Source organism: Astatotilapia calliptera, chromosome 13, assembly GCF_900246225.1.
Source record: "Astatotilapia calliptera chromosome 13, fAstCal1.2, whole genome shotgun sequence".
Taxonomy (NCBI): domain Eukaryota; kingdom Metazoa; phylum Chordata; class Actinopteri; order Cichliformes; family Cichlidae; genus Astatotilapia; species Astatotilapia calliptera.
Window position 1 is genome coordinate 7,380,041 of NC_039314.1, and position 13,333 is coordinate 7,393,373.

At 41.0% G+C, this 13,333-nt stretch overlaps 1 protein-coding gene across 1 annotated transcript in view; it reads left to right on the forward strand.

Annotated features, from left to right (window-relative positions):
- Positions 1 to 13,333, forward strand: part of wdr11 (WD repeat domain 11) — a 62,181-nt gene that overhangs the window by 36,713 nt on the left and 12,135 nt on the right. Inside the window, exons 14-22 of the mRNA XM_026189428.1 lie at positions 2,419 to 2,527; positions 3,707 to 3,828; positions 4,347 to 4,494; positions 7,269 to 7,375; positions 7,741 to 7,855; positions 8,979 to 9,150; positions 9,961 to 10,069; positions 11,804 to 11,866; positions 12,184 to 12,249. Coding sequence (XP_026045213.1) covers positions 2,419 to 2,527; positions 3,707 to 3,828; positions 4,347 to 4,494; positions 7,269 to 7,375; positions 7,741 to 7,855; positions 8,979 to 9,150; positions 9,961 to 10,069; positions 11,804 to 11,866; positions 12,184 to 12,249 — 1,011 coding nt within the window. The remainder of the gene's footprint in view (positions 1 to 2,418; positions 2,528 to 3,706; positions 3,829 to 4,346; positions 4,495 to 7,268; positions 7,376 to 7,740; positions 7,856 to 8,978; positions 9,151 to 9,960; positions 10,070 to 11,803; positions 11,867 to 12,183; positions 12,250 to 13,333) is intronic.

Below are 13,333 nucleotides of genomic sequence, written 5' to 3' on the forward strand. Positions count from 1 at the left end.
GGGGCTGTGTTATTCAGTGGAAAAAAAATAGAGCATTCATTTACAGTCATCACACATTTTTAAAAAAATGAAACTATAAACAAGGTTTTCATATAGCAGCTGTTTATTGCATCGGGGCGATCGTGGCTCAAGAGTTGGGAGTTCGCCTTGTAATCGGAAGGTTGCCGGTTCGAGCCCCGGCTCGGACAGTCTCGGTCGTTGTGTCCTTGGGCAAGACACTTCACCCGTTGCCTACTGGTGGTGGTCAGAGGGCCCGGTGGCGCCAGTGTCCGGCAGCCTCGCCTCTGTCAGTGTGCCCCAGGGCGGCTGTGGCTACAATGTAGCTTGCCATCACCAGTGTGTGAATGTGTGTGTGAATGGGTGGATGACTGGATATGTAAAGCGCTTTGGGGTCCTTAGGGACTAGAAAAGCGTTATATAAATACAGGCCATTTACCATTTACCATTTCATCTTTTTTTTCAAGGCCAACATCTTTTGTCAAGCTTCGTGTATACGTTACGAATGGCATAAGGTGGCAGCGCATTTTACTTTATTGCCAGTGGCAACAAGTTTCTCATCCTCTCATGAAAGGAACAGGCTAAAGTGGAGGCAGTAAATGTAAGGGTCAGTACAGAAGCCATGCCCACAAGAATGTTATATATGATATCACAAGCTGTAACACAAGAGGAGACAAGTAATGTACTCCTAATGGCGTTCTACTAAGTAAACTGTATCCTCTCCACGAACTGCTTTCAAAGCTTGAGTAACAAGCAGTAAACCCACATTTGTCTCAGTCTGAACTGACCAGTGCATGATCTTATTGCTCTCCTTTTAATCAGCCCTAGTCCTGGTTTATGAACCCTAGCAAATTAGGGTCCACATCCACTTGGATGAGTGACAAAACGTTTCTGCAACTGAAAACGCTACATCCAGATGAACAGAATCAAACCCTGTGTGCTAAAGTTTGTGGACATATAGGCCTGAGAATGAACCCAGAGTGATTAGACATCGCCTTTTTAATGAATATAGAAACACTCAAACTCGAAGCGCTGACACAAGCCAAACACAGTCAACCTCAGTAGCTAGTCTCTGTTTAATTTTGCAAGACTTTGCTTCACCTACTGCCACCATTTTATAAGGCTTATGCTTACTGTTGGCTGATGACATGCAATTGCAAAGAGAGAGAGAAATTAAAGAAACTTAATGGTGGGCCTACCTATGCTGCAGCGCTCACATGAACCGAAACAGGAAAAAAGGTGCAGGGACAGAAAAGGTGGAGATCTTTTGCATGGACATATTAAACCTGTTGCAGACGGCAGTGTTGATAGAACTAAAGTTATTTGTAAAGCACTGCAAAGTTGAGTTTACTTATCACCGGAGTACTTCAAGTCTGAAGTATCATTTAAATACATTACATGCTATTGATGCCCAAATCACCCACCCACCCAAACAAACAGTGGCGGGAGGATTCGGCAGACTTGTGGGAGAAGGATAGATAAACAAAAGCAGGACAAGCGACAACAAACGCCATAGCGAAGTGGTTAGCAACAAACTGCAGGCCGATTAGTGTTGTTGAAGATGTTAGGCTGAAGAACGTTCTTAGAGTCGCACCAAATATTTTAGTTATTTTTCTTCAATAATCAATCATTCATTGGAAAAGATTCTGAAAATGTTGACTATCCTCTTTCAGTTGCACTCACAATCTGTGTCTTGTTTTTCTGGCCTCTGAAACTGAGTTCACTCTAAAAGATCATCTGTGACTGCTCATACCACGTTTTGATTTTTGAGGGATTTTCTGCAAAATTAGTTTAAAAATGTATTTTATTTTATTTCCAAAGTTGCTTCTTTTACTCCAAATCTGCACAGCCTCACTTTAAAAGGCAGCTAGGCTGTGTGTTACTGAGGTGATTATAATAGGGAGGAGAAAAAAGTACAATTACTGGGAGACTCATCACATCTTACAGGAGGCCACAAAGCACAATCTTATAATAATTATTACTTACTGTTTGTATTTACAGTGAAAGAAGACAATGTTTTTTCATACGCTCAAGTTCCTGTACAGCAGCTGAAGGTTAAATATTGGCTTCTGTGTAATTGCACAGTAGAACAACAGCTTGTTAGCTCGGTCACAGGTTTGGACAGTGATTATTTTGTGGATTTAGTCTGATAAACATCAGGTCACACGTCAGAATGTCTAATCTGTTGTACACTGTAAACAGTGGTGTAACTAAGCTAGAAGATAATATGGAGAGTTGAATAGAAAGGAGGAGTTGTTGTACCATATAAACACAAAAAGTCTTAGACTGCATAATAAAGAAAACAACTCGTGTCTTCATCATTACTTTAGCCATACATTGCTAACTTCTTACTTTATGCTACACCACAACAAGCCTTATATTGGTTGTTCAGAATGTATGTTTTGTGTTTTTCCTCCTCAGGCAGTACCTGGTGGTCGTGTTCAGAGACAAACCCTTGGAGCTGTGGGACATCCGGACTGGGACTCTTCTCCGGGAGATGGCTAAGAACTTCCCCACTGTTACTGCACTGGTACAAACACATTTACACACTAATAAAAATTAGATTTTGTACCAAGTAAAGAACAGAGTCCAGGCAGGATGGAGACGAGTGTCAGGAATGATTTTTGACAGAAGGATAGCAGCAAGAGTGAAAGAAAAGCTTTACAAGATGGTAGTGAGACCTGCTATGATATATGAATTGGAGACAGTGGCACTGACAAAAAGACAGGAGGTGGTAGTGGCAGATTTAAAGATGCAAAGATTTTCATCGGGAGTGACCAGGACTGACAGGGTTAGAAATGAGTATACCTGAGGGACACATCAGTTTGAACAGTTGGGAGACAAAGTCAGAAGAGGGAAGCCTGAGAGGGTTTGGACATGTATAGAGAAGAGAGAGTGGATGTATTGAATGAAAGTTGTTGAACATGGAGCTGCCGGGGAGGAGAGAAAGAGGATGATGATAAAAAACATTCATGGATGTAGTCAAGAAGGACATACAGAGGAGGATGCTGGGCATAGGGTGAGGCTGATGATCTGCTGAGGTGAGCATCCGAAAGACGACGACCAGTCGACCACAATACTAAGAGAACAGATCATCATCATGCTGGAATGTATCATTTCTGCTTTTAAATGTTCATTTAACTCCACACTTTATATTTTAACTTGTGTTACAAAGTGTTGCAAACACCCATTGTTGACTCTTTCCTGCGTTAATAGTCTCATACTTTTTGGCCCATCCTCGCCTTGTGTTTGCATGGGTCATTTGAAGGATTAGTCTGGAAAATTTCCCCAAGCTCAGCAAACAGCAGTGGCTTCATTAGGCCAGAGAAATGCTCATAAAACAAGAGTTATGCTGGACAAACTTTACAGTGAGGCCGTAAAAATCGTCCACAGTGTGAATAAAAACGGCAGTAACCTTAATAATACATGCAGGCCTCCCCTAGCACCGTTTTGCTGTCTCATTTCCATATTGATTACAACCTCGACTCACCCAGACTTGTAGCCACAGTGCACCAGAATGTAGACAAGAGGGCTGAGGAAAACAAATCTCCTGCCTCCCTTAGTTTCATTTATGTGAGTGTGCAGATCTCCCTTCTCTCAGTCTGTCTTTGCCTGCGTGTCATGCTGCAGTTGTTTGCTATTGTGTCCGCAAATGTGTTGTACGGATGGCTTTGTTACAAAAACCGCAATCCCCCGGTTATGTCAACAGGAATGGTCCCCATCCCACAACCTGAAGAGTCTAAAGAAGAAGCAGATGGCTGCGAGGGAGGCCATTGCTCGGCAGACTGTGTCAGATGCCGAGCAGAGTAGCGTTGAATCCTCAGTAATCAGGTGAGTGCTGTGGAGCTCCAGAATCTTGGAAGCCTTTTGACTGACATTTATGAAATCCAGCATTAAATCCATCTGGCTGAGATCGTATTTACTTTTTATGGTCCCAATGTTAGAACTTAAGAGAACAGACAGTCCAGAACAAATTCCTTAGTCCTTACTATGTTTCATTGAGAAAACATTGTAATAAAGAATAAATAATTCAACCACATGTCATGTAGCACTCATGTGTAACAGCTGATATATATATATGTGCATATATGTGTCTAGTCTTTCATATTAGTTCAGCTTCTTGACAGTCTTTCTTCACCCCCTCTGGCAACTGCAGAGGTGCCTCCTGCGGTACAACCACCCCTGGTGGGGAATCACTAGGCTCCTCATAATCGTAAAGCCCTGTCAAAGTGCGGAGCCGAATAACAAGATGTCCAACCAAAAGATTTCACACGAGAAAGTGTGAACAAAGACGAGCGCTTAGGTGGGAGAATAGTCAGTATCATTTTTTTGTCTTCTTCTCCCTACAGTCTCCTGCAGGATGCTGAGAGCAAGTCGGAGACAAGCCAGGCTATCTCAGCCAGAGAGCATTTTGTATTCACTGACACAGATGGGCAAGTGTACCACATCACTGTAGAGGGCAACACAGTCAAAGATGGTGCAAGAATTCCACCTGATGTGAGTCCCGAGACTGTCTTTTTTTTTTCCTTCTTCCTCGTCTCTTTACCTTATAAGCTCTTGTACTGCTTCAAGGTCGTCCACACCGATCCTTGCACAAAGCTATTTGTCCCCGCTTTATATCGACCTCTTTTCATTTTGTTAATATCATGTTAATCCTTTTTGTACACACAGATCATAATCAGGTTTTTCCTTTACATCAGTCTCTCTTGTCATTCCTTTTCCTTCTGACTGTGTGCTTTCTCTCTCTGTGTTTCTGTTGCTGTAATAAGTTGTGAGGAAAAATGTTAAAAAATTTAGTTGAAACATTTGCATTTTCAAGATACTGGTGACAGTAAAGAAGTGACATTCCATTGTGCATTCTTTTCTTTAAATAGTGTATATGCAGAATAAAATATTCTGTCACCTAACCGTCTGGGCAAATTTGGGGCCAGGTTTGCAATACCATCAGAGGTTAGCATAGCCTACGAGGAGCTTACTGTGCACTCACTTCCTCTTGTGTGCCAATGAAATCAGTGAATCCCTAATTTCCTTCGGGATTAATAAAGTATTCTGATTCTGAATATTGCTCCAACAACCTGCTGTGGCTGTGTCCACACACCCATGTTGTTGGCCATCCTTTGATTGCTGATCATTTCACAGTAGTTTCCCCCTGAAAGGGCTCATTTCAGGAAGTTTTTGACAGTGTAACTACTGATCACCCACCTTCCACCATCTGTTTATCTATTTACTCTTTACTGTATACAATCAGTGGGGGAACTCCAGGCCTCAAGGGCCAGTGTCCTGCAGGTTTTAGAGATCACCCAGGTCAGCACACCTGAATCAAATGATTAGTTCATTACCAGGCCTCTGGAGAACTTCAAGACACGTTGATGATGTAATTTAGCCATTTAAATCAGCTGTCTTGGATTAAGGACACATCTAAAACCTGCAGGACAATGGCCCCTGAGGCCTGGATTTCCCCCACCTCTGCTGTGTACCATATCCATCACTTCCAGTCATTTTGTTAGCCAAAGGCTAATAAGTGCTCTTTTTTCTTTTTATGTTCTTCATCTACTTTGGGCTCTCTTATGTTTAGAGGCTAAATATCTCCTTGGTGTTATGTGTTTTACTTTATATCTGCACTGTCTTGTCACTTTACTCAAAAGAAGCTCTGCTTTCCGGTTGTTAGGCAGTGTCTGCCCAATTTTCCCCTCGATAAAGTAAATGCCACCACTCCCTCTTTAAAATCCTGTGTCCTTCAGGTTATTTGTGAGAACTTGTGCAGGGGATGATATAGATTTTGGCTCCCCAACAAAATGTTGCCAACCTAATGTCTCTTTCAGTCATAAACTAAATGTAATCAAAGTAAAGGTTTCAAAGATAAATTGTACAGCGCTATGTTTTTTGCCAGTTCTCTCTCTCTCTCTCTCTTTTTTTTTTCCCCTGGGAACCAAACGGCCAGCTGAATGTCTGCGAATTTGACGGTGTCATCAGTTTGTCCCAGATAGCGTTTAGCAAATGTTCACCTCACTGATAGGGAGCAATGAGTCAGGCTACAGGAAAAAGAAAGCGTGTGTGTATTTATATGTAAAGCAAGTACATGTTAACCTAGCTATTAATCCGCTCTGACAGCAAAGTGTCCTCCCTTGTAAAAAGAAACGAGCTATTACTGAAGACAGGATTTCTTTTCACCCGGGTGAATCCAGGATGCATTGGTAACATCATGACTGTAGGATGGTTTGATTACCTTACAAGTGGACATGTCACCCCTAACAAAGAACGCTTCGGATTGTTAATTAAGAAAGTTTCAGTTACCTAAGCCTCCCTTTCTTTTGGAGGACTTTGACTTTCTTGGACTCATTACCTTGTTCAAACTTGCAGTTGTTTAGAGCTTAGTCACGCTGTAGTGTAGCACCTGCTGCTGTCGGGTGTTGATTGCCCACATCTTTGTCATCACTGAAGATGGCACAATCTCATATCTTTTCATTATCATTTAATATATTATTTAACTGAGTAACATTTATCTCACTTCGTGTAGCATTTCTAAAGGGAAACCTATGGAATATATTAGTTTCCTTTGTGAACCGGTGGATTGTTTGCCTATTCAATGCTTTGCTTTCCGCCACGTAGACAGATACCGGCGGTTTACCTGGGGATTTTAAAGCCTTAGTTTTGTGACGGCTTTGAGATTTATTTCTCAAAGATTTGCATACCCCAAAGGTTTTACAGTCTTTTCGGGATGATAGAAGATCTTCATATCTCTGTCAGGGAACTGAGCCAAAGTCTTCTAAAAAGTTTTGGGCTATCACATACTGAGGATGAGCTGACACGTAACATCTTAACATTGGCACTCTGCTTCACAGCATAGTCTGGCCTTATTCAAAACTCAGATGTTGTGCTTGTTTACCACTCAGCTGCCACACATATATCAATTTATTGTCTTGTTTTCTTCATGCCCTGACATTAAATGCCTGGCAGCGAGATGTTTTATTGCAGAGGGAAAAGGGATGGCTTTTATGCTGTTTGAATTGCGCGTTTTTGTTTTTTTTAACTACGCAATGGTTGGCTGCATTAAAGACGTGACTTGTGAACATAATAACCTAATTCCTTTTGATGTCTATCTCCAGTTATATGATGGGTAATCATAAACTTCAGACTGCATGTCTGAAGGATCATGGACTCAACTGCAATTTATCTTAAAACTCAGAGGACACAGCTAGAGCGACTCACGTGTGAGGCTAGCACTTTATCATCTTTGCTTTAACACCTTTTTCTTTCTTCCTGTGTTGCAGGGGAGCATGGGCAGTATAGCCTGTATTGCCTGGAAAGGTGACACCCTGGTGCTTGGGGATGTGGATGGCAATCTCAACTTCTGGGATCTCAAAGCTCGTTTGTCGAGGTAACAGCTAGACTGAAAAACCTTATGATAGCTCCAGTTTTGCTTTCTGATGCTTTGTTAAAGAAACGGTTCATAGATTGTAAACATTATGAGCAAATTGATCAGTAAAGCCCATTTCAGAGGTTGTAGGTTTCGTGTTTGAAATCGCACATGGGTCACTTTTGACCTGCTCTGAATACATGGCACATAAAATGGATTATATGGCCTTTGATGTGCTCTCAGATTTTGTGCAAAGTACATCATGTAGTGCACACAGGCTCATTTTCACGAGCATGTTTGAATGAACCTGTGAGTGATGAAGCTGAAAAGTCAAATCCACAAAGTAAATAAGGTCATTTCTTCTTATTATTAATTGACATTTTTAGGGGGATACCAACACATCGTGGTTGGGTGAAGAAGATTCGCTTCGCCCCCGGGAAGGGTAACCAAAAGCTGCTGGTCATGTACACAGATGGAGCAGAGGTCTGGGACACTAAAGAGGTAAGACTCTATACAGTAACTCCACATGCTGGTAGTTGCATATGAGATGCTATAAATTCCCAGCATGCATACCCTCACTGCACTGCGTAGCTCATAAGTTAAAAAAGCAACAGTCGTCTTCAGGTTCATAGCAGTGGTTTACGGGCTCACTGTGGCACACTTAATGGGTTTTCATAGAACGGCATTCACTGGGGCATGACAGTATTTCTATGGGGTGCATTAAACTAATGTCCTTTCTGAAGCTAACACTGTAATAATAATACAACTGCTGCAGTTCTGCTGTTGCGTTGACAAATCATTACAGTGTGTTGTATAGGTACACACACGCAGTTCTTAAAAGCTTTCTCTTGACATGTAAAAGCTCAAGCATAGCAGGATGGATGATTGTGAGTTCTGAAGGCGACTCGAATCCCTGCTTCATCTTTAGCTTTGTTTACCAAAGTCGTCAACATCCACAAGGTCCCCTCTGAGCAGTCTACTTTTCATCTTGCCCGAGATTCCTTCTGGCTTGTTTACATTTCAGTTTTTTATTTGATCTAATGTCATCCACTGCATTTTGTTATCTGTATCCATTCTACATTTTTTGTTGGCTTACCCAGCAGCAATCAGTGTTAGATAATAACTGGCAGATTAAATGACACACGCGTCGATGATTTGGTTTATTATGAAGAGCGAGGTAGAGAGAAAATGGTCATCGTGGAGCCCTATTTATGGTCCCCAGTTATAAAAGCCAGACAGTAGATGAGTCAAGCCGTAGAATAAAACAAGAAAAAGCTATAATGTAACAAATCATGAGAATTATGATTCGAAATCTAAAAGAGAATTTCAACCCCAGCTTCCAATGAGCTAATCAGCAGCTGAAGCGGGAAGCACATGAGCCATTTGGGATCTTGTGCTATCACATACAAATTCACAACAGTTTAGTTACATGCATATCTATTTGTTACCAAAACAAACATGTATTTACTGTACTTTTATTTTTTTTTCTTGTGTGCCTATAACATCATTCTGTTTCCTGTTTTACTTGATCAAAAAAAACCTTTCCATATTGTGTCCTTACAAATAAAAGAAGCAATTAGATTGCAATTTGAAATCAATCACCTTGGATGTCCTTTTTCTGCAGGTTCAAATGGTCAGCAGCATGCGCATTGGTCGCAATGTGAACTACCGCATCTTAGACATCGATTGGTGCACATCAGACAAGGTTGTCCTGGCATCCGACGATGGCTGTATCAGAGTGTTGGAAATGGCCATGAAGTCTGCCAGCTACCGCATGGATGAACAAGACCTGACTGGTGAGCTAGGATCCTTATGCTGCATAAAGGACTGAAAAGAAAAGGTTTATGTAGATTTTTGTTGTTGATTTTTGTTAAGTGTCAACTAAAAATGGTTGCATATACCCCGATCAGGCATAACATTATTACCACTGATAAGTGAACTAAATAACACTGATTGTCTTGTCTCTTCATCACGTAAGCCTTTTCTTCTCAAAATTGATGAACTAGAAGCTGGAAAACTGGGCAAGACGACTGGGTCAGAACATCTCCTAAACTGCAGCTCTTATGAAGGCTGGTCCATGTGGTCCAATCCAACAGATTAGCTACTGAAGCTCAGTTTGCAGAAAAATGTAATTCTGGTAGAAAGGAATCAGAATACACAGTGTCTCACAGTTTGTTGTGTATAGTGCTGCATAGCCGCAGACCAATCGGGGTTCCCATGGTGACCCCGGCCATCACCAAAAGCGCCAATAATAAGCGCGTGAGTAAATGGACCACAGAGAAGTGGAACAAGGTGGCCTGTTTTATTTTTTTAAATTTACATAATGTGGATGGCCAGATGTGTGTGCATCGCATGCCTAGGGAACACCTGGCACCATGCTACTATATGGGAAGAACCGCAGCACAGTTTGGTCAAGGCTGTTTTGGCAGCAAAAGGTGGTCTGACACAATATTAGGCAGGTGGTTGTTATGGCTAATCGGTGTAGCTGTGGATTAGAGCTCCTTTACCCAGTTACAGGTTGGCATCTGTAGTCACTCAGTTTATGATGCTGATAAAACCTACAGTCTAATATTGTGTTCTTTCTTATCTGTGGTAAATATGCACAGATCCAGTGTGGTGCCCTTACCTGCTGCTGCCCCGAGCTGCCCTCACTCTAAAGGCTTTTCTTCTGCTGCAGCCCTGGTCAGGAACCTTTACCATGGACGTCACGCAAGTGTAAGTCTCACCTCTGAACAAGTGTTCACTGTGAAATCGTCTCCTTGTTTACATGTCTTTTTAGTCAGGCTAACTGATTTTGACCTGAGGATGATTTTAACTTTCACAAAGTGCTGCTGAGCTAAAGGAACTAGCAACAAGATTTAACGTTATGAATAGGTTTGGTTTGACGTGATCAGAAGCTTTACTTCTCATTTTCTTGTACATAAGGGTGCAAATACATTTTAGTAAGAGAAAGCAACTTACTGAGTAGAAGTTCATGAATTGACCTGAGGTTGTCTGCAAGATCCGTAAGAGCTGTGACCATATGATGTTTGAATAAACTGTTTGAGCAGTGTAAAGATGGGTTTTACTGATGTGTTTTTAAAAATAAAAATGAAATATTGCTTCCTACCCTGAAAGCAGGCGGTTGTAAGTGAGCAGAGCAGCACATCAATTGTTGTCAGTAGTTTCAATTATTGATATCCACACAGCCTCGGTCAGTAATCTGTGTGAAATGCTCTAGGTTAAATTGCATTTAAACATGTGTACTGTGTACTGCTCTATTTGAGGAGGAAGACCAATAAGCCATCTTCTGTTGAACTGTGCTACTTTTACAGTTACAGACTGATCTCATCTCCCCACATACAGTATGTTCTACAAAAAACTAATGAATGAGTATGAGAAGGTTTTCAACTCTGCTATCTCAAAACCAAACTTTCCCCTCATTAATTCATAACGTTGACCTATTTTCAGACTGATTCACTCTGAGGAGAAATAAAAATCATCTGATTGCGAATCTTGGTTACAATTTAGTAATACCATCCATTTTTAATCTACTTTCACTTTGCATTGAAGGATGATTTTTATGTCTGTCAACCAAAAAATAGTTTTAAGAACAGTTAAAAAGTAGTTATGGAAAAGGATTAGGGCCACTGGGGGAAAAAAAGAGGGGCACTTTTTTTTTTTTCTTCCTTTCCAGAATTCTGAGAAAAAAGTCAGAATTTAAAAAAATAAATAAATCTGAGAAAAAAGTCTGAATTCTGACCCCTTTTTTTTTCCCCTCGGAATTCTAATCTGAGATTAAAGTCAGAATTTAAAAAAATAAATAATTCTGAGAAAAAAGTCTGAATTCTGACTTTAATCTCAGAATTCAGATTTTTTTTCTCAGAATTCTGGAAAAGAAGAACAAAAAAGTCGAGCACACTTTCCCCCCCCCCCCCAGTGGCCCTAATCTTCTTTCATAGGTAGCTGTGTTTACAAAACTTTGTTAGAATTTTCACCCAGTTTGCAAAATGAGAACTGAAAATATAAATATCGAAAATGTAATTAATTTTAAGTAAGATGTCTGCAAGATTAGGCTCTTACTTTTTCATCTACCACTACAGCTTCTGTCAACCACCCAGACACTGTCTGTAAAAATCACCAGTATAAACAAGTAAACAGCTCAACGCGGGATTCAGCAGAGGCCGTCCAGAGGGACACTATTTAAGCCAGATGTAGTTACAAACCCATTTAACTGAGCCCTGAGTATTTCACTGCTTCACAGCTCCCTTATCATAAGTAAGCAGCTATATTAGCAGCGTGTGTAAGGCAATACCCATCCTCAGCTTAAATGTTAGAATAGACTTCGCTTGACACCGCAGATCGACTTCTCTTAAAAAGTGTTCAGATTTCCATTTAATATCAGGTCAGGTTCTATTTAAGGTAGATGTTAAAGGAGCCGTTTGACTTGCTTTGATCCTTCTGTTTCAGAGACTACAGTGAGAAAGATGAGATAAAAGGCCTAATCCAGGAGCAGCTCAACTCATTATCAAAGTGAGTTACTGCACTGTTGCTTTGTCCTCTAATGCCAAGTTCGTGTGATAACTCGATATTAATGTAATGGCACAGACACTAACAACCAAATAACAGTGCATGTATGTGATTCCAGTTTGTGTTCATGTAGGGTTGTTTTACAGTTAGAAACTGTAAGTCCTTCCTTAGTGCTTAGACAGCGGGCCCAGAGAGCATGTAGTCTGTGGGTTGACAGATAAGACGAAACTCCTGGAACAGCCACACTGGGCCTGCTGTGTTAGAGAAGTGTAATTGGCCCTGGCTGTGTTTTGATTGTCTGTCTCTGATTGGCCCCCCAGTGATATGAAGAGTGTGCTACAGGACCCAGAGCTCAGTCTTCTGCAGCGCTGCCTCCTCGTCTCACGGTGAGTTCGAGCTCTGTGTGAAGTTGCCAGTGTTTGTCTCTGCGCAGATTGTACCGTGTTCGTGAGCGTTCGCTAGTACCCTGGGGCGGTTATTTTGTTAACATTCAGACAGTGTATCTATGTCAAAGACTCATAAAAGCCTTGGTTACAGAGTTCCAACAGAAGTATCAGAGTATAAGGGACAAGAAAAAAAGTTGTCTAATATAGAGAATAATACTAACTTAATGATATTCTCTAATAAAAATAATAATTCTGACTTTACATGAGTTGCACAGTGAATATTTGCCCTCATTGTGCAAGAAAAGCACCTTGGGCTTTTTTGGGGTGGATTTAATATTTTTTCATATCTATGTTCACATTTTTTGTATGACAGACTAAACATTCTCAGGATGGAGGATACCAATCTTAAAAGATATTGCAGCCATCTTTTAGAGAGCTTATTTCAGCTACTCGGTGATGAAGAGGGCGACTTTCTATCTTTAAAATAACACACAGGAGTTCCTTTCATTTTTTTCATAATTTTAAAATTACAGTACAATCTGGGCAGCTACCAGTACCGTTTCTGTAATTTTACATATTTATCATGTAGTTTTAGTGATCGTGCCCACTTAAGATCAGAGAGTGGCCCATGATGATACATTTGACCAGATCATAGCTTGTGTCTTCTTTCTAAACTCCTGCGTGACTTTTTGGTGGTATGCTTTGCATTGTTAGCATGCTAGAATATTCTTCTCCTGCCCAGTTTCTGCAGATGAAAAGTGATCTCATCAGCCAGTATTGTTCTCCATAATCTCCACAGTCATACATGGTGCCTCCTATAATTATCACCTCCCCGGTTCCTTCTGCACTCTTGAAGAGCCGTATTCTCTCACCTTGGTGCATCACTCTCAGGACTATGCATTCTCGGTTCACAGAGGTTTTTGCAGTGCTATTTGTGCTCTTGCCTCTTCATCTAATCTAACAAACTTGTCTTGGTCTCGTCTGACCAAATAACGCTCAGTATTCCGGCTTATCTTCATGGTTTCTAGAAAAGTCAAATAAATGCAGTCAGTTGCTAGAGAAACGTGAATTTCCATTGTGCCTA